This window comes from Phasianus colchicus, chromosome 3 (assembly GCF_987193195.1).
Source record: "Phasianus colchicus chromosome 3, bPhaCol1.hap1.1, whole genome shotgun sequence".
In the NCBI taxonomy this organism is placed as follows: Eukaryota; Metazoa; Chordata; class Aves; order Galliformes; family Phasianidae; genus Phasianus; species Phasianus colchicus.
In genome coordinates, this window is record NC_143438.1 from 56,359,876 (window position 1) to 56,387,405 (window position 27,530).

General features: G+C 38.5%; 1 protein-coding gene across 4 annotated transcripts; it reads right to left on the reverse strand.

Annotated features, from left to right (window-relative positions):
- Positions 1-26,176, reverse strand: TCEA1 (transcription elongation factor A1). Of its 4 annotated transcripts, none has more exons than XM_031612816.2 (10): positions 25,992-26,176; positions 19,850-19,912; positions 14,625-14,730; positions 7,734-7,821; positions 6,565-6,710; positions 4,728-4,784; positions 4,050-4,204; positions 2,337-2,483; positions 1,390-1,461; positions 1-317 (listed from the first exon to the last, which is right to left on the reverse strand). In XM_031612816.2, the coding sequence occupies exons 1-10, from the start codon at positions 26,058-26,060 to the stop codon at positions 309-311; spliced, it is 912 nt and encodes a 303-aa protein (XP_031468676.1). In that variant the 5' UTR covers positions 26,061-26,176; the 3' UTR covers positions 1-308. The 4 variants fall into 4 exon arrangements, with proteins under 4 accessions (XP_031468676.1, XP_031468675.1, XP_031468678.1 ...); XM_031612815.2 differs by having other exon boundaries at positions 6,565-6,713; XM_031612818.2 differs by lacking the exon at positions 25,992-26,176 and adding an exon at positions 22,782-23,026 and having other exon boundaries at positions 6,565-6,713.
- Positions 26,177-27,530: the final 1,354 nt, after the last annotated feature.

The following is a 27,530-nucleotide window of genomic DNA, read 5'->3' on the forward strand; positions in this document are numbered from 1 at the left end:
TTCATTGGTAAAAGTTTAATTTCAACTTACTTACAAAAATGAAAAAATATTTTAACATTCACCATACAATCGAGCAACCTGGCCCTACTGACTATCAGCTATAGGAAGGCATTTAAGGTTAAGGAAATGATGGCTGTGTCAAAATGAAGGCTAACTTCAGGTATGTATGCTGCATAAAAAAAAGAAAAAGGAAAAAAGAAAACCAAATAACCTCTTGTTTGCAGGAAGCTAGCTGCTTAGCCTAGTTTTTAAAGCTAATTACAAAATCCTCTTTCATACTGGTCCAGATGTCTTGACAATTTCTTCCTCTAACAGAACTGTGAAAAGAAAAGAAATTTTATGAGGTCTCCATAAAACTTAATTCCAAATCTTTGCCAAAAGAAACAGCAATATGACACCATACTTTGGATATGGAAATTAGTATTCAAAACATTTGCTTGTATCATACAAGTATGCTGTCACTCAAGCATTTTTATACAGAGACTTTTATAACTACTACCTCACTAGGGGATTTAAGGACAAATGAACTTTTTCTTTATGCTGTATCAAACAACTTCTAAGCTTTATAAATTATTTAGATATCTTGGAGCACAGATCTGTATTCAGTAACAGGAAACAAAGCAAGACACATGAAAGAACTCCTAATGCAGTAATCCTAATATATGCTTTGCAGCATTATTCATAGAAAAAAACCTAACAAAATGAAGATAGCATGCAATATTAAACTTAATATTATATCTTAAATTGTAGATTATGCAGGCCTTTATTTGAGTGTTTCTCTACTTCATTACCATCATTCCTGAGACAACTTCTGTTGTTGTTTTAACATTTTATAACTCCCATTTCTTGAAGTTTGTTGTTTTTTTGTTTTTTTTTTTTAAGAAATGAAAGCAAATTATCACTGTATTACACTTAACCCAACACAGGAATATGGCAGCAGTCACCTCTTTTTTATATTCCGCTTTTTTTTAGAGTAGAAAATAAAAGGGAAAAGAAGCCCAACAAAATGCCTAAAGGAACCTATTCTACCCATCAAATCAGAAATTAAAAATGGTTAGAAAATCTTTGGGAGAAGACTGGGAAAATCCAGTGGCTACCTTGCCACCGCTTTTTATGGCAAAGCATAGTATTGTACCTAGATGTCACAAGGCCTAAATCAACATCCTGACTTTTACCCTCAGCCAGAACTTGTGCATTCTCAACACCTTTGGCCACAGATAGCTTCATATTAGAAAACTATTTCAGAACATCAACATACAGTATCATTTCTGGGTTAAGAAATAACCACAAGTCAACAGAAACTGAACTGTCATTTATGGTAAAACATGAAATTAAGCACAGAGCCTGATTGTCTGCTGTCAGGTATACAGAATGGTCTATTAGCCTTACCTTCCATCTGTTTCCACATTCATTACAAACAACAAACGTTGTCATAGGTTCATCAGCACTGCGGGTTTGAACCTTTGACAAAGGTAAGAGCCAGAGCAGAAAAGGAAAATTAGTATTTCAACTTTTGTTAGCATGTGTTCAATGTGAAGGTTTAAAATCAAAGTTTAATGTTAAGTAACTACATTTGGATAAGAATATAAGTTAACTTTGCATTCCAGTTGAAACCACTTTATTTTGTTTGGACTATATAGTGATCATAAGCTTATGTTTTGACAATTTTAGAAGCAGTAAAATACCAATTTCAGTATAGGAACTGTTCATATATTTCTAGGAAAAAAATCTGCGGTGAAGCTACACTTTAAAGTTACAGCATAGGATACAGACAAAAGACTTAAAGTCTCATGGCTGAAACACAGCTTTCTGTTTGAAGTACCTAACACACAACACTAAACTATAAACATAGCTGATCCTGTGATCAATACTACACGCCATGCAGCACCACTACAGTTCTTGCATGTATATTATAATAAGAAAAAATTCTAAGTCAGAGTCTAGCATCAGTCAAATGGTAGATGATAATATATACATATTCACTACCTCCATTAAAAAAAGGTTTACACATCACAAACAGTGAATTAGTTCTCTTCCATATAAAACTGTATTATTAAAATTAAACCAGAAGAATTAGCAAAAACTCAGCATCACAAACTAGCATTTCAGGCTACATACATACTATGCTTGAATTTAGATAAAATATTTGGTAAATTAATACAATTAATACAACAAGCATTCTTTACATAAGCACACCTACGTAGACCCAACTGTCTCCATGTTTTGTTAGTATTTTGTAACATGTCATTTTGTAATAAACCCTTTTTTCTCTGACCACGTTTATACAGGGCTTCAGCTTTGAGAAAGGAAAATGAACGTCCCAAATAACCACATACCTGGGTATATGTACAGTTCTTCTTTTTGCACTTGCCACATGTAAACAGATCGGTTTGGGTACCTCCTGTTTTGGCCATCTGGTGCTCTCTGATAGCCTCTTTGGTCAGATTTTTGCGCATTTCTTTCAACTCATCACTTGCCATTTCCTGTCACAGAAAAAACTGCAGAGTTTAGTAGGAAGTTCTTGTTATAAAGAAAACGAAGCGTGAACCATAGCTTCAATGTGCAGGATCTCAAAAATACATAGTAAGCATTATGTGCACAGTAAAAAAAAAAGTTGTTCCTTTTTTTTCAATAGCATTTTACTCTGCATTCTGCCTTGACGTGGAATGCAAAATTTTCTATTAATGCATTTCCCTCAAGATATCATCTTCAAGATATAATTATATAATAAGGTTTTATAGCCATTAAATTAGAGAACTTAGTCCAATATACTAATTAAAAAAAATAAGGAGCACTGGACAACATGAAACATGTTTCTGCATTTGTACTTAAAAACACATAGGATAAAAACACTTTAAAAATACACTTCAGATACCTACTTTTCTTTCCCCATTCCTTTGCCAGTCTCAATTTTTTCCTGGCCTCTATATAAACTGCAAAAAAAGCCATTTGTTGATACCAAAGCTAGTCATGATTTTTGTTACTCCTAGATACAACTTTATACCTATCTAGGGCCGGATATAGGGGAGGGTGAGAAGTAGCAGAACCTAACACACATAAGCAGAACTACAAAATCGAAATCAAATGCTTTCCATGCTTTTATTTTTCTTTCCTATAACATTTTATTTTTCACTTCTGACTTTCTTTATAAATCAAAACAAATCTAGACAGTGAGCATCTATTTGAATGGGAGCTTCTGTTAAAGTGCTCAAAATGTTCTTTCAATAACAAATTGAATTTGATTCAAAGGCCAATTCTCCTAGCTTCCTTCCCATATCATTTATGTCTTCTATTTACTGTAAAGCATTTCCTTCAAAATCATTTGACATAATCTGTCAAATTTCAGATAAGCTTTAAATCAACACTAAAAATGCCAACAGGACAGGCACTTCAAAAGCACAGTGCTACACCTTTCATAGGAGAATAACAGCAGAGGCTAGTATTTGAAAAGCAAATAGCAAGACAGGCTAATGTGGGTGGTAGTCTTACATATCCAGAAGGGTGAATGGCTTAGCAGCTTGAAGTCAGTCACTACCCTGAGCATAAACCATCACTAACAGACCATAGAATCACAGAATCCTTAGGGTTGGAAGGGACCTCTAAATGCCAACTAGTCCAACTCCCCTGCAACGAACAGGGACACTACATTTAGAGTAGGTTGCAAAGAGCCTTATCCAGTCTCACCCTTGAAAGTCTCCAGGGACAGGTCAACAATCACATCACCGGGCAACCTGTTCCAGTGCCTTGCCATCCTCAGTGTAAGAACTTTTTTCCTTATATCTAACCTAAATGTACCCTCTTTGAGCTTGAGGCCCATTGTTCAGTATTTCAGAGAATCTGGCAGAGAGCTTAACTGACTCACAGAAAAATTACATTTTCAAGAGCCACTAGGATACACTACTTTCATTTCCTCTGCCCCTTATCATTCAGACTGTGCAAGCCATGAACAAGTCTTAGTCCTTCAAAAGTACAGGCATTTTTTATTAGTTAGTTAGCAGCCAGGACATAAGTCCAGTAGGGAAATAATTCAAGAGCTATGCTTTACTTACCTCTGCAGTCATTTTGGCAAATTTGTCAGGAGGTATGTTCCCACATAACACGTTTTTTCTTAGGTTCGGATTCTTTGCATCCTTGAGATTTGCTATCCTACTTCGTACCCTATTTTTGTATTTCATATCAGTGTTTTTTAATTCTTGAAAAATAGGTGCTTTGGATTTAAGGAACAAAACAAGTAAAACAGAGCACTCTGAATTGTTTTTCTGGACGGGAGCAACTGTTTTAAAGAAAAGTCCTTCCCCACACTCCCATCTCCAAACAGCAGTTACTCTCTGCTCAACACAGCAGACAGTACTTTCACATCTTGCCAAAGCCTAATCACTGTTTAGCACATAGCTGGCAAAACATGAATTTGGGGATAATAGGATCTTAACAAAAATTCACAAAAATCACCCAAGGACATAAGCCCAGTTCCTTGTTCTCATTTAATTTCTAATATAATTTCTGTATTAGAAGTAAAAATAGAAATCACACATATCCCTCTGTTTAGTTTGTGGTACTTTTCTAAATACTGAATTTCAGTACTGCTGTCTTGAACACAGTTTGCTTGTTTTTTGTTTTAAATGAAATAAAATACTCAATGTACAGATTAAGTGAACTATTTTTTTAAACAGCATCAGTGTTCTTAAATACTCTCATCCAAGAGCACAGAGGTGCCCAGCAAAGGATATCTTCTTCGATCTGAGAACCCAACTCTTCCTCATCAGCACCAATAGCAATGTAATCATCTGAGGAAAACAAAAATTAAAATATTAGCACTGTTATGATCTCAGAAGTGTTTTATATCACTGAGATCCAAGCTGAAACATGAAAAAAAAAAAAAAAAACAAATCACAAACAACCAAAATGAATTTCATTTGTTAAGGATTGGTTGACTTACAAAGATTTGTTAACAGTACTATGAAGAAAAATCAGTGAAATGAAGAGCAACAGGAGTTGTAAAAAGAAAAAAGTAGAATCACCTTAAATCTTTCAGACAAAATTATCTCCAGCTGAAACACGGATAGTAATAAAAAACATTGTCTTCTATTATGCTTGGCAATTACCCATCTCTAAACACAGTGCATCTGTGTTTAGAATAGGCTATTACAATGAGAAAACATTCTTTATCAAGCTTTATCAATTCTTTCAGCCCACACAACACCAGCTATGTTTTGTATGCACGCAAGAGAAAGATTTCTCTAGAAATACAGTAATTAAATACTATTGTTAAAAACATGCCAAGTAGGGAATGGTCATAAAATGTGCAAATGAGAAGAAATGAACCACAGCAATATTGAACACAACACGACCTAAAACATCTCCAGATAATTGTTTAGTGTTTCTAACCCAAACCCTTCTTCATAAAGACAGCTGCCTTTTCAACACAGGCTGGGACAAATTAGACACAATATGTGTTTTCCTCCTCCTCATTCTAACATGGGTGCACTTTGAGTAATAAAAATGCAGTTTCTTCTTCACCTCATGCAGAAGGCCACAGAACCAGAAAACAACCACATATTTTGAGACTGGCATTAGACCTATGGATGATCAGCTTACACATCAAACAGGAAATAACATTACAATAGGAGGTAACATTACAAAAAGATTTCTTGGAAACCTAGTGAAAGTTTCAACTACACGTAATTACAGAAACTAAGAAGCCATATGCATCTTTCTAAAAACCTGTTTGTCCTCTGAACTACATATCTGGAGGATCGAAAGTCTACAGCCTTTAGTCAGCTCTGATTTCTGCCTGTGTTAGAATTCATGTGAATTAAAAGTGAAGTACAAAAGAGAGTGCAATAGAGTAAAAACAGAATTTTGGAAGTCTGCTTACAATGAGTCAGGTTACACTAAGCTAAGAACAGAGAAGAGTTCTTGCAGATGAGAACAATGCATAAGAAAGAATTCAGGTCACTGAGTACAACAGTTGATTTGCTCACTATCTAGCATATCATTCATCAGTTTAAAGACACAAAATGTACAGGATGGGGAAAAGCAAAACAACAACAAAAAAAAGTCAAGTAATTCAAAGATGTCTCAAAGGCAGGAAGATGAAACAATGTAAGACTAACTGTGACTATATCCGTGAAACTTCAAGGTTAAATCAAAACAGAAAGGCATTCTTCAAAATCTAGAATCTGAAGGCTCACAGGACCTCTAGAGTAAGAAAGGCAGTCATGCTTATGGTGACATTCTCACTCAGAGATAAGATGAAAAATAGCAGTTTCCATTAATAGAGTCAAATGAGGAATTACAGAGGTAATAACTTCCTGTAATGAAGGTTCTCTGTAGGCAAGATATCAGATGAACAGAAGCCACAAAATGTCCCATATCACCAGCAACAAAAAAGTAGTTCAGTACACTCCCATCTTGCCAAGATTACTCAGTTTATTGCATCTTGAGTGAACTGGCCTATGGGTATGCACACACAATTGCACATAAGAAAGGGTACAGTAAACAGGGACAGGAAAAGAACAGAAGGAAGAAACAGTTAAACTTTAAAATATTGTCTACGGAGCTCACCTCCTGTTCTGAGAGCTGCAGAGAGCATTTCTCTACATTTCACTCGTACAGAATCCGAAGTGCTTGGAGCCCGAGGAAAAGAAGGGATGAAAGAATTTGAGGGAGCGCTACCCTCCTCCTTCCTGCTGCTGGAATTGCTACTTGAACTGCTAAAAAAATAAGTAAAAACAAAAAAAAAACAAGCTAATAATTAATGTTTTTTGCTTTCTTCAAATCACTTTGTTTGAGGGGAAGCCACAGATCTTTTGCTACAACCATTTAATTATATTAATAGAAAAGAAGAACACAAGACACCATCCAAAGTCAATACAAAACACCACTCTAGAGTCAAAATAATTTTAAGAGCGTCTTCAGAATATCTACCAGGGTATTCCACACAACAGAGATGACAGCAAGTATTTAATCCCATTAAGTAAGTTTTAACTTAGTTCTCTACATTAACATGAAACCATTTTTTCCTTCAAGGAACTTTACTTTAAAAAATAGTAAAGAAATATCATGCTACCATTCAGTCTGCTTACTGTACTGAAGAGGTACTATGGTTTAAGAAAGCTTTCGCAAAGTCTGAAAGTGTTCTTCTCACATTGGGACAAATAATTAGAGGTTATATTCTAATTTGAAAACAAATTTGCTACAAGCAGAAATCCATAGAGAAACCAGACTTGTTGATACTATGCAAATATTCTTCAGCACCTCAAGTGTCATTTACATGGGCTCATCTTTCTGACAACACATATTTTGTCTTTACCAAAAAAGGTGCAGAACGAGACTGTTTATCAAACATAAAAGCTAACAGACAAAAGAAGTATTCTAAACCTCTAACGTATGTAATTACCACAAAGTTGTAACTGAAAGCTACACTTCTCAAAGCTCAGTACTAGTATTGAGAGAGGAAGGAGTCTCTGACAGATAAGACAGAATGAACAATAACTAGACTGTCCATATCTTGTCCTGTGGCTTTCATCTCTTCTTAGTGTGTGAGCAGCAGTCGGATCTTCTTCCTTAGCAACATACCATTTTTTGTACAACTGTACATACTTCACAAAATAACATGGAAGATGTCTCTAATATTTAAAATTTTGGCCCAAGTGTATGAATAAATTGGTTGATTTTTCAGGTTAGTCCTAATTTATACTGAACAAGGATATTTGTCCTCAATCATTAAGTACCTTTCTTCTCTTGCTTCAGGGCTGTTTTGTGAGGAAGATGCAGGCTCCTTTCTCTTTTCTTCAGAATCTTTATCAGTTGAAGGCCCATCTGGGAATACAAAACATGAGAAACTTTTATTCAGTAATCGATTTAAAGCAGTGGTACAATATCTCTGATAATTTCTTCTGAGCCAGTTAGACGTGCTATCAGCTCCTACTCTGATCTGTCTCTCTCTTGCAGTACAGCTTTCCACCTCTCACACCCTTGCCAACCCAGCAAACGAAATCTATGTCAACACTTCAAATCCTTCAGATCAAGACCAGCATCTGCTTTAACTGGCAGTGAAAAACAAAAAAGGATTCTGAAAGAGCTTGAAATTAAATCAGCTGCCTGCTTTGGTTTGCTTTCTACACTACCAATAGAGAGCACCCAGTGACACTGCCATCACTCACCTAATTTTTATGAATTTCTCCTTCGAAGCCCTCATAGATCTGCCATTACACATCTAACTCTGTACACTGTTATTACTTGGATGAACTTACTACAAATTTTAAAAGAGAACCAAATTCAAAGAAAAATAGAGAAAAGGCTCAGTCACAAAGGTATCTAAACCTTTGCTTAAGCATCAAAAAGGAATGTCATTTCCTGAAGGATCCTATCCCCATGTTTCTCATGGGAACTTGCAGTATGAAACACACAGATTCAGGTCTCTTCTTACTCAAGCACTTAAAGCACACATCAAGAATTCCATCTCCAGACGTAACCAAACATCGATGCCTAAAAAACAGTCTGAGATCCAGGCAAGTTCACAGAATTCTCCAGAACGTTCTCTACAGGATAGTGCATATCTGTACTCCCCCTATATATTACTATTATATATATGATTATGTATTTTTAGTGATTGCCTTTAATAAACTAGAAGTGTTATTAAAAAAATCCTAATAAAAATACTGGGTCAAAGAATTTATTTAAAAAAAAAAATAACTAAAAAAGCAAACAAAGTATAAGCAGAATGGACTGCAGAAGATTTTTGCTATGACACCCAAAGACACTGTACTCAGAGAAAGGAAACAAAACCATAATCCATTTTTAACACGCACATTCACAACCAGTCTCTATGGCTACAAACACACGATAAACACTTTTAAAAATATACTATTTATGCATGTTATCTCATCTACTCACATCTTAAGCACATGACAGTTTTTGCCAGAGGTTTTTAGACAGATATATCAGTATGTATCTTAGGGTAAGCACTTGTGAACACTTACTGATACCCTGATTGCGTCTTTCACTTATGTAGGGCAGAGTATACACGAGTGTAAAGTAGGAGGTAAAATCATGGCTCTTTCTAACCTGCAGAGCAGTCTATGCAAGCATGTCTCAAACAAAAGGTTAACTTCAGCAGCTGAAACAACTGAACCATCTTCAGCAAATATGCGTTCAAAACTACGCTATCTTTAATCTCTCAGAGAAGAGTTTATATATATTTCTCTTAAATCCAGCTTCACAAATCTGAAAATAAAAACATTCTCTGCTTAGTAGAAATATTCTTACTAAGTCACTCACTTTTATGCATCACACATTGAAAGTATTCAGCAAATTCAGTGCCAAGCAGTAATTACTCTTAAACTCACACATGAACAAGGATTACTTATTTTATTAATTACATACAATTCTTCTGTCAACACAACATTTAACAGGGGAAAAAAGTATTTATCCTTGAGAAATGAAAGTCTCTTCCAATTAGCTTTTTACATCCAGCGGCCAGACTCTGGAGTAAAGGAAGAATGACAGCTAAAGGAAACTACAAACCACCATAGAAATCTAACAAAGAAAATGGAAAAGCAGCTTGTGACAGATACTTAAAAATTCAAATGAGCAAGTGATTCACATCAGGAGACACATAGAAATAGATAAATATTTCGAATTAAAATTTTAATTATCTAAATTCCTCTGAAGAGGCATGATTTATTTAATTTTATTTAATTTTTTTTTAATTGTACAGCTATTATAACTTACAAAGCCCTTTCTTTTCAGGAACAAACTGAAATTATCATCAATTTTAGAAATGAAAAATGTAATTTCAGTTTTAGCCACTACTGCTTCAGAAGCCCATTAACAACAAACTAACACACACACTTGAGGCTTTTTCTTCCTTTTAAATAACAGAAGTTAATTTAAAATAATAACCAGCTAACGGAAGGTTTGCAAACACAACTCCAGTCTACCAGAAGGGCAGGAAGGAGGATCCAGAGAATTACAGGCTTGTATGTCTGACCTCAGTACCAGGGAATGCCATGGAGCAGACCATCTTGAATGCCATCATACAGCACATACAGGACAACCAAGTGATCAGGCGCAGTCAGCACAGATGTATGAAAAACAAGTTCTGCCTGACAAACCTGATCTCCCATGACAAGATGACATGCATAAAAGATGAGAGAATGTGTGTCAATATGGTTTACTTTGACTTTAGTGAAGTATTTGACAGTTTCCCATATCTACTGGAGAAAATGGCTGCTCATGGCTTGGACAGTTGTACAATACATTGGGTGAAGAATTGGCTAGATGGCCAGGTTCAAAGAGTCACAGTGAATGGAGCTCAGTCCAGTTGGTGACTGGTCATCAGTGGTGCTCCTCACAAGCGAGCATTGGGTCAGTTTTGTTTAACATTTTTATTACCAACCTGGATGAGGGGATGGAGTGCACACTCAGAAAGGTGACAGACGAAAAGTTAGGCAAGACTGTCAATTTACTTGAGGGTAGGAAGGCTGTGCAGAAGGACTAGTTGCATCCAATTATCTAACATTCAACAAGACCCAATGCTGAGTCCTGTACCTGGGTCACAGCAACTTCACACAGCAGTAGAGGCCAGGGGAAGAGGGGCTGGAAAGTTGCCCATTCGGAAAAGATCTGAGGTTGCTGATCAACAGCTGGCTGAATGTGAACCAGTCACGTGCTGAGGTAGCCTAGAAGGCCAATAGCTCCTTGCTTGCATGAGATAAAGTGTGACCTAAACCAGGATAGCGATTGTCTCCTTGCACACCACACTGTTTAGACTGAACCTTGAGTACTGCAGTCAGTTGAGAGCTCCTCACTACATGAAGGAGGCTGTGCTGCTCAAGCAGGGGCAAAGAGGAGCAATGCTAGTGAAGGACTAGAAAACAAAGTTTAATGAGGAGTGACTGAGGGAACTGAGTTTCCTTAGTTTAAAGATGAGATGGCTGAGAGGATACCTCTCTGCTCTCTAAAAATCCTTGAAAGGGAGTTACAGAGAAAGAGAGCAACATCCTCCTCTCACATGCTAGTAATTGGACTTGAGAAAACAGTCTCAAGTTCTGCTATGGGAGGTTTAGATTGTATATCAGGAAGAATTTCTTCAAACAGAGAGGAGCCAACTGTTGAAACAGGCTGACCAAGGCAGAGGCAGAGTCCCCAAACCCTGGAGGTATTTAAGAGACATGTGGGCAGGGCACCAAGGGACGTGATTTAGCAATGAGACTCAGCAAGTCAAGCTGATGTCTGGACTTGATGATCTTGATCATCTTTTCCAAACCAGATGATTCTACAGCTCACACGTGATATGTAAAAGAAGAGATACTCTAAAACTACTTTTGCACTCGCTATCTTATAAATAGACATGTTATACTTAACAGTAAACACTATTCCTGAACACAGACTGTAAGATAGTCTTAAACTGTACCAGACTTGCTCCAGCAGAATCAAAACTAAGTTTGAAATAACACAGGATCATATATACAAATTCAACTGAATAACACACTTCTGCATAGTCTGGCTAGCATTAACTTGGTAACATTAGGCAAGCCCAAGCAATTTTGTTTCAAGACAGATTTTTTTTTTAATTGACATCTCAAAACGCGCTTGGACGTTTTTATTGTGGTAGGTTTTGTTTGCTTTGTATTGCCAGGAAAAAAAAAACAGGATCAGACTTACACTTAATGATAAGATTATTGTCCAATAATTCCGCATTTCCAGCCCAGAACATAAGTTGACTGAGGTTAAACCTACTTAAGGGTCTAGATGTTCTTTTTCACTGTATACTCTTAGATTTTAGTAAGAAATTATTAATGATATAATGATATATTTGAAGAACTCCTTATAACCAAAATTGATATCCATTGATTCATCTGTATAACATAATCTACATACTCAAGTATTTGGCAAAATAATAACTCCTTGCAAATTCCATGTTATGACACAATGTTATTTTATTCTGAGAACAGAATTTGCTTCTTCACCTAAATTGTGACCAACTAGGATGTGTGGTTTAACGTTTTCATAGCAACATCTGAAAGCAATCTTTCACTATAGCTCACGCAGTGACTCACACAGATATTGCCTAAGAGCCCTCTGCTGGGCAGCTCTGACCTCACTTGAGAATCCATTTGTAACCCAGCATAATTTTAAGCAAGCCACAAAAATCTGTTAAAACTCTGGTGATTCACAACCTTATTTTGATTTCTAGTTTCCCATGCATCCTTAAAACATAATTCCAAAAGCATTCAACTTAGTACATGCAGCCTGAACAAAGATTCTTTCCTAAATTCAAAATATCATTTATAAAAATAACTCACAAAGATTTCAGATCTGAGTACAATGCTTGGTATGATTAACAGCTGTCCGCTTCTGTTGCCATCTTTGATCCATACCATTTTATATGCACTATAAACAGCATAATCGAAACTGATTTCCCAAGCAGCTCAACATAGGGTATTTCGTATTCTTCTGAGAAAGTCAAAACTAATGATAAAACAGAATAAGAGTACTTCATAAGATTCCCACCCAATAAGTCACGCAGCCCAGATAAGTCTTGTAATTCTGGAAGTTCTAATTACCAAGCAATGAAACAAGAGGTGAAACATTTGACCTACTGTGCTTTATTATATGCGCTACATTGCCATCAACAAGAATCTAATTATGTCAGATTTTAATACAAGAAGTGCTGTACTTTCAAAAATAATTTGATTTTATTCTGCACTTGCATAACCAGAAGTGTAACAGACTTTGCACAATCATGTACATGCAGCAGTATCTGACCCGTAACAACAATTAGAGTAAAATAAAGGTAACATACTTTCTGTCCCAGGAAGAAAATATACAGTTCTGACTGTAGTCAAATATTTGCTATTTACTTTCCAGTTCGTCACACATTTGAGATCACCTGATATAAGCAGCCTGAAGGTAGATTCTCACAATTGTCTTAAAATAATCTGAACGTAGCAAGCCATTTAAAGGGGCACCTCTTAAAGTTCCACCTTTCTCCAGCTGTGTGCTACTGCTACAATCCCTTTGCAAGAACTGCAAAAGAGCTGGATCAAGAAACCAACAGTTGAAAAGAATTCAGAAGAAATAAACAAAATGATTAGTTTACAACTTCTGAGTTCCCTTTTTTGACCTCTTCAGTACAGGAATGAGCAAGAAGGCTCCTCTGCAGACAGGAAGGAAAACCTCTTTCAGCTGCAACCTACACTTGGATGAACCTACCATTACCATCAGACACCACAGACTTATTCCAGACTTCCACAGCAAGAACATACTCAGAGTTGAGGAAGTGTTTCACAATGTTTGAACAGTTAAATATCAGTTGGCCACAGGTAACGATATATTAACACGAATTTGCCTGACTTCAGACATTAAAGAAAAATCAAGCAGAAGACTATTTCTATCTTAAACAAATAGCAATCCCTTTGTTCAATGGGTAGTGACACCAAAAAGTTACTATTACTCGCCTAATTAGAATTATCTAATGTTTAAAAGCGTTAAAAATATCTCTGGTACAGAAGCTGTTGCTTACAAGGATGTACAAATTATTGAAAAGCAGATTATAAAAACTGTCACGATTTCTCCTTTTTTACATATCAAGGCACTGCCTAATTGAAACAAAGACATTTCTATGCCATTTACAAAAGGAATAATAAGTATTTGCTAATACTTCATGACTGATAACACAGCTAACTGGGATAAAATGAGGCTAACAAAATGGATAAACTGAGGTTGACTGAGGCTGGCAATGAAATGGCAGACATGTATTTAGCACATTTACCTAGACAGAATATCAAATATTTAAATCAGTAGAAAATTATACAAACTGTTTCCTATTTCAAAATCTTAAGCCTCCTGAAGCTTAATTTACCGAAATCAGGATACAAAGAAACACAATTGAGTACAATACTATGTTGTATTAGATACAACTATCTAAAAGACAGCTTGAGATTTAAATCATTTTAAACACAATAAGTGCTACAAGATACCCTTGCACAAAACCCTGTTAACAGAAAGCTTTCAGTAACTGCATTCAATGGAAATGAAAGAAAAACTACTGGTTCACTAATTAGTAAATTTTCTAAAACTATTAAGGTTTTAGAAAGAACAGGTTTAATTAGAGAAACGTTCACTATCTCTAACAGAATTTAAATTATTTTTTTTATTCTTTCTTGTAAAGAGAAGAAACTTTTGTTTATATTTATAACCAAGCTTCAAAGGCTATACACACTTTCATATGAAGTTCTGCATGAATTCCTCAGAGTACTTTTTACATTTGACAGAGGAAATAGTCAAGAAAAAGCTTTTTAGCTTTTAGTACTGCAGTACAGTACTGCTCGTTCAACAGCACGCAGTGAGGCTTGAGAAATGAGTCATGTTGCAGAAGCTGGTTTCCTACTGTTTGTCAGCACTAGTCAACGCATATTAACTTTGCTTCTGACTACATTTTCACAGTAATCATCTGTGATAGTCAGAGGTTAAAAAAAAACAGAAACCTACCTCAGCACAGATAGTTTCAATACTTAAGCAAGAACGCAACTGTTTCTGAAGAATGGAAGTGTAAGGATCTTTATCTACATGTAGTTGTAATATAGAAAATTAGTTAAAAAAAGTTGTTGTCATACCTAACAGTTTCTTCCAAGATTTGATCAAAGATTTTGCTAAAGAAGTAACTTCTTCATCTGTGCTTTGCTTGCGTATTGCATTCACTGACATTCCAATTCTGGTAGTCTGCAACAGAAATGAAAATACACAATATGAAAAGTGGCACAAAGATAATTGATTAAATTAACATTTCTAAAAGCATTAACATTGCTTTTTAGACAATTTTAAGGGAATGTATTTTTATTTATCTTTACGAGTATCAGTATGAAATGCTGCAAGCCTTTACAGAACTTACTTTAAAAACATACAGTACATTTTACTAAGAAATACAACACTACCATTTGTCTCCATCACAGAAGTTTGGAGTTAAGGGAAATTGGTCCAAGTATTTCTGTCCTTAAACTACTTCAAAGAAACTCTATTATCTAAGAACTTGAAAATCTTCCACACATTTTAATGTTACAAAAAGAAATACTTTAGAAAAGGTTCTAACCACAAAATCTTATTTTCCTGTGACACAATGACTGCATTTATACTTGGTATGAGCAGAAACTTGCTAAATGTTTCAGTAACTTTGTATTTTTCAAATTCCCATTTACCGACTATGGAAGAAGCTGTACCTGTCATGTTGGGAGTGATCATGTTTTAGGTCTCGAGTCATTTTGGCAACATTGAGACTTACTGAAATTTTAAGCACAGAGGTTTCTGCATTTAGATAGAAACAATAAGAAAAGTTTATCCTTCTGAAAAGGCCAAGCTGGCAATGGTCTTTAAAGCTTTGGCTCTACTGCCACCTATAGAGTGAAGATGATATTTATGAGCTACTCAAGATTTTTTTTTTTCCTTTTAAGATTTATAACTTATGTCCTCATGGACATAAATTTAGATAAACAGCAGTAAAAGTTTCATTTTACAGTATTTTCAACTAACATCTTAATATAAAAAAATAGAACACTTCCAAAACTAGAAGTGTGGAAAAGAAGCATTTTGTACAAGTACTGTACTACAATATCATATTTTGATTGATGACTATATTTTTACATTGTTCTTAAGATGCCCAGCTTTGCTGCATTTATTAATTGCCAGACTCACTAAGTACAATTTATTCTATTTATTTTTGCAGTGGCTTGTCAGAAATATCTTCTCCTTTTCCTTTAAAGGAGAAGTTAAATCTCAGCGTTACACTAAAAAAGGAAATAATTTGTTCCTGAAAATTACCCCTTACAGCCCACACAGAACACTTCTCTAGGCACTCTGGATGTGCTAAATGACTGGAAACATACTGAAATCTTCAGTAGATATTTCAGCAAAGGAGGTACATCAAAATTCCAGGTCTGAACATAGTTCTGAACATATTTTAGACTGAAAAAAAACAGATGGCTACTCACTTGTAACTAAGGTTTCTCAGGATGGTCTTTGTGCACATACACACTAACAGAAAGCATCAAATAGGTGCAGAAGTTCTTCCCCGTTTCACCTTTCCCCTCATGGCTGAACACTGAGGACAGGCCAAGGAATGCACTCATAGGCAGCTATTTGCCATTTCTTTACTGTTCCCTACACGCTCTTTCCATGATACGCTTTAGCAACTAGCTAAGTATCACATAAAGGCCTAAACAGGGCAGAACTGATCAATTGCTGGATATTATCCACAAAAATAATTAGAGGGCTGGAGCACTTGCCATATGAAGACAGGCTGACGGAGCCAGGCTTGTTCAACCTGGGGAAGAGAAGGCTGTGGGGTGACCTCATTGCAGCCATCCTGCATCTAAAGGGAGCTTATAAACAGGAGGGGAGTCAACTCTTTTAAAGACAGATAACAGCAGGACAAGGGAAAATGGTTTTAAGCTGAAAGAGGGAAGACTTAGGTTGGATATCAGGAGAAGTTTCTTTACTATGAGAGTGGTGAGGTACTGGAACAGGCTGCCCAGAGAGGCTGTGGATGCCCTGTCCCTGGAGATGTTCAAGGCCAGATTGGATGGGACCCTCAGCAGCCTGGACTAGTATTAAGTGTGGAGGTTGGCGGCCCTGCCTGTGGCAGGGGGGTTGGAACTTCATGATCCTTGAGGTCCCTCTTCCAGTCCAAACCATTCTTTGATTATGTTTAGACTATAAAGATAATATGTTTTGAACTCCATAAAATTCTTATCATGTCTGAATGAGAAAAACGTACCTAACAAAAACAACTACCCTCCACTGATAACTGGGCACAACCATGGAATAGTCTTATTAAAGAAGGGAAGAGACACCAAACCTACAGGCATAGCCAAAGAAATAAAACTCAAAAACTCAAGTAAAACTCAGAATTAATTAGATTCATCATTTTTCCTCTGATCATATAAGTGGAACTGATGATGATAACTGCCTAAACTCTCAGATTTCTTAAGGTTATATGTAAAAACACTTCCCTTGTTTTTATACAGAGCAATTGATTTAGCATCACCTAAAAGATACAAGGGAATGATCCTCCAATTTATTTACCTGAAAACTAATGCAAGCAATCACAAAAGGTCATTATTATATTTACCAAATGACTGCTTTAACTACACATCAGCTATCAGCATTTGAAATTTCCTCAGTCTTCCAGCCTAAGGAACTGTTACTATGAGAATCATTTCAAGTCAAAGACTCTGGTATTTCTGTCTAGTCCAATTTAGCCCCTGAAACTCTATATCAGTTTATAATACGCAGGTATCCAAAAACTCTCCTCTGTTCAAGTGAATCACTCTTCCCTACTTCATATTTCTGAGCACTTGTTTGCATTTATTGTAAACTATTTTTGAAGAGTAAAGAAACTCAGACTTGCATAAACATCTTTTCTCCACCAAAGCATTCAGGCTGTAGGCTTAACAGCTAGGCCAAGCAGTTGAGGAAGAACAGCAATCACTAAAGCAAGCAGAGATGTTACCAACTTCAAATTGCAATGAAGTAAAGAGGCAGAATTTGGAGAACTTGGCCCAAAGGACTGACAAATAAAGCTCTTGAGAACAACCACATCAAGGTTCCCAGGTCTCCACGGCTTGCCAGTGAACAGGCAAGTAATTAACAAGGACTGCATTTCACAGCTCAGTTTTGTGTAGGGGTATGCACATGCATGTGTGTAATTTCCAGTAAAGCCTGCTGGTTCAAATGAAGACATCTACCTCACTCACTGTCTAGCCGCACACCACCTACAATGAGGATCTGAAAACCAATGTATTTATTATTATACAGCTGCTAGTAAATTTCATGTGACATGAACTACTGGCTGTTCACACAGGTGAGCAAGTTTACGCTTAACTTGTGGGATGTGAAACATTATTGTATGCAACTGCTTCATCTTTGTGACAGAAGTGCAATAAGACAGACTCATGCCACAAGCACTGTCCTGAACTGCTGAAGTGTACTTTCTCATCCCATGTAAATTGTCAGAGGATGCACCCATGACTGTCACTTCAGTCTGAATTGTCACTTCTCTTACTGCAAAGGAATAATGAAACTATCAGTCAGAAGTGCTCTTCTCTGCGTAGGCAATTTTGAAATGGTTTTCCCTCATGTGCCGTGTCGGTTTGAATATATCAGTCAATATCTCAGTCTACACAGAGGAAGTTAGTGCTCCCATTCTCTCACTGTCATCCCCCTTGACATTAGCACACCAAGAGCCACCAACTAGTAGAGCCAAGAGTGTGATTACTCCACATTTGAATCATTGTTCCAAGTCCTCCATTGCTTAAGCAATTTTGGGAGACTACTAGAAAACATACAGCAGACTTTATATATTTATAGAACTCAGCAAAAATAACACATTTCATTCTAAATGAAAACTTACACAGCCAAAGAAGCGTTTTGAATATAGGAATGGATGCTGCATTAAAAAAAAAAACTTGACTAAGCTAGTTAGTCGACTAAGTAAGAGTAGACAAAAATAGTTGACCCCTTTGGACCTACTATAACAGAGAAATTTTCTTTAAAAACTCATAGCATCTGCCAATACAGATTAAAACCAATCCTTTATTAGAAACATTATTTTTCTTTTAAAATAGATCCATGTGATGTAGATGGGAATCAATAAGCTTATTTCAAATAGAACAGAAAACAGGATGGAATTAATATGCAACTCCATATAAACTGACACAAGTACCCTAAAACACAGACACCTGAGTTAAAGTTTATCAAGATTAAGAGTCATCTCTGTTTATAACATTACTAAGAGAAGTTTACTCAGCAACTGAATAAGAATCAATTACCTACTTTATTCATACCCTTAAGGTCTGGAAGGGAAAAAGAGTGCAGTGTCGTATGAGATACACTAATTCATGTAAAAAGGTGAAAGCTTAAAATTCCAATATTAAATGGCAATCACTAGTACTAATAATGTACTGAAACACATTCTACAAAAACATAAGCAAGACTGACACTACTTAAATCTTTCCAGATAATTCTGCATCTGCAAATTAAATGTCACTTAAAAAAAAAAGTTACTTTTCAGTCTTTTCCAATTTAAGTGTCTACCACAGCAAAAAAAAACAACTGAACTTCTGCTAGCCTCTGCTATTTGCAAGTTTTCAGAAATGGGTAATCTCCAGTTAATTTGGGACAAAAGTTGATCACTGCAGAACTACATAACCAACTCTAAAACTTTACATGTAAATAAAGTTCACTGATACACACTTTTGAAAGTATTTATAAAAGTAATGTTAGAGATGTAAGAGATAAGCAAAATGAGAATGTAATGCGTGTAAGAGAGAGTCCCACACCATCACATCCTATGCAAAATTGGTATTGTAATCAACTGTAGAATTACACTACTGAAAGGTATACGTTTAAACAGGCAATGATGAAACACAACCTACCAGAAGTAGGAACTACAGTTCTCCTCAGTTACAGTCCAGAAACATAACTACACAAAAGGAGGACCTACGGTGCATAATCCTTCATCAAAGAGGGAAACATACCACACTTGTATTAATAAGAAATAAAGAGTGCATGTAAGGGAACTCTATAAACAGTGCTCTCCCTCCGCTCTCCCGTGACAACATTCAATATTTTCAAATCCAAGTTCAACCTGAAGAACTTGCTACTGGAAGAAAGCACTTCAGAGCCCTAAATCATAGTGAAATAATACTATTTAGCCAAAATAGCAATGATTCTTCAAGAGCTTTCTCCACAGGAATCTATTTAAATAATGCAACCTTCCAAATTTGCTGGCTTCACTTTCATTATTATGGAGTTAACTTTTGCAACATAAGAATAAAAGAAGTTGTACCTGTAATAACTCAAGGGTCATGGGAATATTCTTAAGCTCCTTTAATAAATCAAGAGCTCCAGCCTGCAAATCAAAAAAAAAAAGTCAAGTTAGTAGGAATCAAGAACTTCAAATATAGTACCAGCAGCATATTTTTAGTCTTAAAGGTCCCAGATTAGATCCAAACCATCAGCTTTCAATTTACCCACAGAAAAAAAACAGGAAAAGTAACATTCTGATTCATTAACTCTAAAAGTTAACAAGCCTGAACTCAGAATTCACTGAGACTAGAGAAGTTTAAACCTGTATAATTCAAATACCAGTCATTGTATTCTGTAAGTTGCTCCTTAACCACCAGACATCCTCTAGAAAATGTCCTCAGGCGTATATCACTTATCATAAACTAAACAGCAAACTACAGTGAAGAACCTCACATGCTTGAGAACAAGAACTTGGAATTGAGAAACTCTGCAGAGTCCATCACTAACACAGCTTGTTATGACCAATTTTCCTATCTGTATTTCGAGTGGTTAATTTAGGCCATAAAGTTATACTGGTTTATACACTGTTTTACTAGATGCAGGTTTAGCGTACACCACAGAAAGAGACATCTGTGTAAGCATGTTTACTAACAAATGCCCCAGTAACAAAGCTGAACAAGACTTGCTTAGAAGTCTATATTTTCAACTATAGAAATATTAATTCAGTGAACTATACGTATATTAGATCATGTAGATTAGCGCATACAGATAACAGTATTCATTCTACATCACACTGGCCAAGCATCAACTTCTTCCAAAATGGAAGCCAGAGACCATCCCAATGCACTACAACATCTGAACCAACACATTTGTTTATTATATGGCTGCCACGTGGCTCTCTTTATTCCTTTTGCATTGCTATGATAAGGAAGAAAGTCTTCTTCACTGCAAGAAAGACATTGAGGCCCTGGAAGGTGTTCAGAGGAGGGCAACAAAGCTGGTGAGGGGTCTGGAACACAGGCCATATGAGGAGAGACTGAAGGAGCTGGGAATGTTCAGCCTGGAGCCTCTCAGGGGAGACCTCATTGCTCTCTATAACTTCCTGAAGGGAGGCTGTAGTGAGCTGGAGGTCGGCCTCTTCTCTCGTGTCATTAGTGATAGGACCAGAGGGAACGGTTTCAAGCTACGGCAGGGGACATTCAAGCTGGACATTAGGAAGTATTACTTTTCAGAAAGGGTGGTCAGGCACTGGAATGGACTGCCCAGGGAGGTGGCGGAGTCACCGACCCTGGGGGTGCTCAAGGAAAGACTGGATGTGGTGTTGAGGGACATGGTTTAGTGGGAGCTATTGGTAATAGGTGAACAGTTGGACTGGACGATCTTTTAGGTCTTTTCCAACCTTGGTGATTCTATGAAAGATACAAACAAATACCGTATGAGCAGCCAATTTTCAAGACAGATGGGTCCATTTCAGAGACTGCACTTAATAGCTAATCTGCTACTAATTAATTACTATCTACACACACAGCTACTTTAACAAGTCATTCGCTTCCCATGCTGGCCTTACTTAAAAGTTTTCAAATATGTGAGCAATATGCTTCAGACTTTACTCATTCACTTCAGCAAAGCTCTGCAGCACCCACTTCTCACCACACATAGGGCTGCCCAGCAGAGGACAGCAGGCTCACAAAAGCTAAGACAAGCCTTCTATTATTCAAATGCATCTGGTTCTCAACCTGTGACTTCAGGAGAGCAAGGTAAAGGACTTCTCTCATAAGAGGCCACTGTACCTGAGCTAACTTCATCACATCCCTGCCTTTTTCTTTTTTTTTTTTTTTTGTCTTTAATTTAAATTTGTTTGGAAACAAACCCCCAAATCCCCTTCTTTCAGTTCAGTTAAAATTCAATTCCCTTCTCTTTCTTTACCTCTCACTCAACGTATCCTATTTCACTTACCCTATTTGCTTTTCCATACTTAAAATATACATTTTGCATATCTTTATTTGCATTTGTCCTTGTTTTTAAGTTGTCCCCAATCAACTTCTCACACTTGTTGCAAGGAAACTCAAGTAATCTGCTGCTGCACCTGCACCGTCTTACAATTTAACCACTAAAGATAACACACAAAACAACCACTAAGAGGCTGAGAAAAACAAAAGTTTCAGGTTGTTTTTTTTTTTCAGCATCACATCCAAACAGACACAGATTGGGATGCTTTCAAGTTCTGCTACAACCTCTTACAAGTGACAAGCAGATAAAACCAAAAATGTAATTAATTCCTATCTTACACAAACCCAATTCACTCATGAAACCAAGGCTCTTCTATTTCACTGTTAAAGAAAAAAATCCTAACTTCTATCCATGAAATACAAGGCTTCTCCAAACTGAACTACCATGCTAATCCATATCCTTCTCTTACCACTCATATGCATGCTTTTTTTTTCCTATAGAAGCAATGATTAAAACCAAATAAGTTCATTAGCTTTAAGAATACAAAATAAAATCAAATTTAAGAAAATTTTCTTAGCCAAAAATAAGCACTGTATTACAAAAAAAATAAAAAAAAAGAAATAATAAGATGTCCTTCTCCAAAAGACAATCCAGTAACACTTACCTCGTAAGTAATTAACTTATTAGCAAACTGTGCATGGTACATATCTCAAAATAAATTCAGATATTGCATTCTGGTACAGCACAGCAATAATACTGTAATGCAAAGTAGGAATTACAGCATACTTCTCATCTCATCTTAGTAATACATTCATTCAAAATCTCCCTCCCTCTAGTTTTTTGTTTTTGTTTCTTTTTCTAACTGCATAACAATTTTATTATTTCCAGTCTAAACACCTTCCAAAACAGCTTGACATACAGCAGGTGAACAAGCCATACAACTAATAAAAATGAAAAGGAAACGAAGCACTCGTTATACAGTAGTTATCTACATGTCACGCCCTCAGATTCTCAAAACTTACAATGCATTGATGCTTTCTAGTCCTTAACTTCCTCTAGTCAATTACATTAAGTGTCCTAAATAATAGATGCTTTACAATTAAATCTGAATTAAAAACTGTACCATCAATAGGTGTACAACCAATAGGTATGTAGATGTTAGGCTTAGTAAAATTATAACAGTGAAAAGTTAACCCAAATAAATGGAAACGCTCATCAGCATCATAGGCTCACAGTAAACTCCACAAGGAACAATCTCCAGGAAGAAATCCTTCCTCGCTCGCAGTCAGCCCTTAAATGGGGTCTAGGAGAGGTGGAGCCAGGCTCCACCTCTTCCGGTAGGGCAGGTGAATTGCCTTCACCTGTGCTCCCATGGCTGATTCATTGCTCACTTCAGGTGGTCAATAAGAGGTGCAGGCTGTGGTCAACAGTTCCCATACAAAAACACATTGCAAAGATTATTATAAATCTTTTTTTGTAAAGCATTTCTGTAATTTTATAAGAATTGAAAGATAGGATTCCACTGCAGGTGGCTTCCAGCTTACCTTACCTTTCATCTATGCATTTAGCAAATTATCCTTCTCAGACTCCCTTAGATGATCAGATCATAACAACAGAAACGTGCTCTACATGTATAGTTTAAAGTTAGGCTTCAGGCTACAGAAAATGTAATGTGTTTATGAATATGGCAGACCTATATGGTTATACATCTGATCTACTTCAGGAAACAAACATTTACTGACACAGACAACTTTACGTTTTCTTTTCTGATCTTACTCAATAGTTTTATCATCCATAGGTGCACTTCGTTTTTTATACTTATTCATCAAAGTAACTTAGTGGAAGAAGAGCGTACCTACACACAAATGAGAGCTACAGGAGGGTACAATATGCATTTTAACCAAATCCCAATAATTCTGAAGAAGTAGTGACATCTATCTCAAAAATGTAAACACCCGAAGTAACAGCAGAATATGTATCTCACTGTGTATTAAGGACAAAATTGCTTTGCTATTTTGTCCTTCAAAATAAAAGAACTGTGTGCACCGCTTCAGTAAAATAGTTATGAAATGTGCCCAGACACAATTAAACCCTTCATCAAAGCAAGTCACCAAGAGCCTGACTCAGGATGGGTGTCTGCTCTGACTGCCTTTTCATCCCATCAAAAGAAATGCCGCACAGCTCTCAGTCACAAGCACAGAGCCTCCCTGTGTAGGAGATTGTTTCCTGCCATCGGGCTCTTGACAACTTCAGAGAGAAACGGCATCAAAGCCTTTTTTATTGACGGGCTTCATCAAATCATTCTCAAAGACACACACTAAATGTGTACTGAAACACACAAAAAAAAGTTATTCAGTGTTTCAGACTAAAATGAATGTTGGCAACATAAAGAAATGGTTTAAGGTTTCCTGTTCATTTTAGAACCATAGGATCATTAAGGTTGGAAAAGACCTCTAAGATCATCTAGATCAACCATCAGCCTATCCCCACCATGCCCACTAACCATATCCCTCAGCACCACATCTCCACATTCCCTAAACACCTGCAGGAATGATGACTCCACCACTCCCCTGGGCAGCCTGATCCAATCCCTCACCACTCTTTTAGGAAATTTTTCTTAATATCCAATCTGAACCTACCCTGCAGCATCCCATTAAGGCCTGCCCCATGGACATGGTGCCACTCTCTGCAGCTGTGAGATAATTTGCTTACACACACCAGAGCATGAACGTGTCCCTGGCTGCTGTTAGGAGTTACAGCTCTAGGCCTCCCAAATCCCCAAGAAATAGATGATGGTCAGTCACCAGGAGCATCCACGGGATCAGTGCACTGGTGGCCATTCCCACGTTGTCTCAGAGCTGTAACTTGCCTTCTGTTGTCAGAAGGCTCCCAGATAACACAGAATTGACTGTATCTCACTATTCTCACTATCATGATATTCAAACATTCTGCAGTCAACATGTTTTTCTCAGAATCACAGAATGGTTTGAGTTCAAACAGACCTTAAAGCCCATCCAGTTCCATTTGCCTGCCGTGGACAGGGTTGCCACTACCAGCTCAGGCTGCCCAGGGCCCCATCCAACCTGGCCACCAGGGATGGGGCACCACAGCTTCTCTGGGCAGCCTGTACCAGTGCCTCACTACCTCCGAGTAAAGAGTTTGCCCCTAACATCTAATCTAAATCTACACTCCTTTAATGTAAAGTTGTTAACCCTTGTCCCTTCTCAACACAGACACAGTCCGGTCCCAGCTTTCCTGTATGTACTGGATGTCTTCTGATACATCCTAAGAATCACTACTCCAACATCAGAGCTAGGAAAGCGAAACAATGAATCCTTTTGTGCAGAGGAGTTGAAAGGGGGAAGGGAAAAGGAAGAACTGAGTATTACTGTATCACAAAAAGCTTGCAAATGAGTTTTCGAAGAGCAAGAGGGATGTGAGTCCCCCCTTGAGATGTAGACTGCAGCCAGAACTTCAGCACCTGGGCACAGGTGCTGCAAGCTGCCGTCCCTTCTGCACCAACCTTACTTAAAGTATCTGGTCCAGTCAGTAGGAACCAAATCAATTTCATTTCTTTACTGCAACTGGTATCGCTACAAATATGCAAGCCTTATTAAGCACTGTTGATTTTTTTTTTCCTCTTTTGCAGGAAGAATAAATACTGCTGTGCCTACTGTAGAGTTCTGTAAACTGAAGCATCACACAGTTTTTCACTGTGGCTTGTATGCTACTTTGTGTATCACCGTATCAGGCACTTGGCCTGATAAAGGGAGGAGGGAGGTTTGGTGTTCAGCTCACGTGTGCCTCAGAACCCTGCCCACACAAACCTGGCCAGCAGGACCGGGGCTCCTCAGCTACCTTCACGGCTTTGAAGCCTCACCGTCAGCACTCGAACACGAAAACAATGTATCCGAAGGAGAGACCCGCCCGCGCGTTTCCCACCCAGCAGCCGGCCGCGTACCCGAGCCGCCCGCCGCCGGGCTCAGCGCGGACACCTCTGCGGGCCGGCACACCGAGCGCGCCTCGCCCGGCGGCGGGACTCGAGGAGTCGGGCCGGGAGAAGCGACCCCGACCCCGCCGTCAGGCTGAGGGCTCCCCGGGCCGCCCCCGAGCGCCCCGTGGCCGCGCGGAGCTTCCCGGACGGCGGCAGCCCCCGTGGGCCGAGCGGGGCCCGCTAAGAGAAGGCAGCGTGGAGCCGGGTGGCGGCCGCGCCTCGCCCCGCCCCGGCTCACCGCGTTCTTCTTCTGCACCATCTTGTCCATCTTCTTGGCGATGCGGATGATCTCGTCCTCCGTCGTCATGGCTGCCGGGGCCGGCGTGGCGGCGGCACCCCCAGCACTCGGACGCGACGGCGGAGCCGGGCGGGAGGGCGGGACGGCGGCAAGGCCGGGACGGAGGCGGGCCGCGGCGCAGCGCCCCGACCCAGCAGCCCCAGCGGCGGCGCCAGGCAGCGCCCGCCGAGCGCCGGCCGCGGGAGCCACAGGCAGCGCTGCGGCGCGCCGACAGCGGGCGGGGCGGGGCGGGCCTCGGGCAGGGGGCGGGCCGCGGGAACGGCGCTCGTACCCGCCTGGGCTTGTGAGCGAGAGGGGAATAGCGCTGAGGGCACGGCGGTGGCTGCCAGGCAGAGCGAAGTGCAATTGAATGGGCTGCTCGCTGCGTTATCCTCTCCAGTTCGCGGTGCTCGGCGGCCCTGAGAGAAACGCGCCTTCCGCACAGCGTTGCAGCCCAGCCTCTCGGCCTGCCGCCAGGAATCATTCAGTCATTTTATATTTTCGACCGCCAATTGCAGCACTGCGCTTTAAGCTGGGGGAAAATCCCTTCTTCCCCGGAGCCAGAAAGGTCTTTCAGAAAGTCTGCCAACGACGGGTGTGGCATGGAGGATTTCAGATGGCAATTTTAGATGAGGTTCAGAACTCAGCTCCAGCACAAAAGCAACGGAGACACAGCAGAAACCTTGACCTGAGCCCCACGCTATGCTGCAAGGTGCTAAATGCCTCCTGGTCTCCACACTAGTCCAAGCCCTTGTCCATGCTCAATTGGGATATAAATTGATGAAATTTGATGTAAATCTATGATACGCACCATCAGTTAACTTGTCCATTAATTTATTACCCTTAATTTTGTTGCTGAGAGAATAGCAAGCAAGCAAGCAAACAACAACAACAAAAAAAACCCAGCATCATTTAACTGCTTTCGCTACATCGATATATCTGCAGGTTGCATAAAGAAGACATGCAGATTACCCCCTGCTGAGATTCAGGAGGGTGTTCATGTATGCCTCTAGGCTCTATTATTAGTAAGCTTGTAACACTGCAGATGCCTGTGATGTAAGCCAAGGGCTGGAAAACATGAGCACTTTGGAGAAGAGGTAAGATGGGCATTGTCCTTGAAACAAGACTCAGGAAACAATGAGAACAAGGAGCACTGCCATTGCAGCTACACGCTGTGTGCTTTGCAGCAAGACTGCTTTCAATTATGAAACTACATACAGACAGGTGCTTTTAAGGCACTTCTGCACAGCACTCAGTGCACATGACGGTTGCAGCATCTGCCACTGAAAGGCCTAGGCATACATAGATATTATAGAAGTGAAAAAATGTATGCTATATGGCATCTTCCCAGAGGGTAGATCTAGCCCATGAACAGGACTAGCATAAAGAAACCTTGTCATTTTTCCTGTTATGCACCCAAACAAGAAAACTAAGGCACATTCCTTTAGCAAAAGAAGGGGAAAAAAAAAAACAACAACCTTTTTCTTTCATTGACAGATT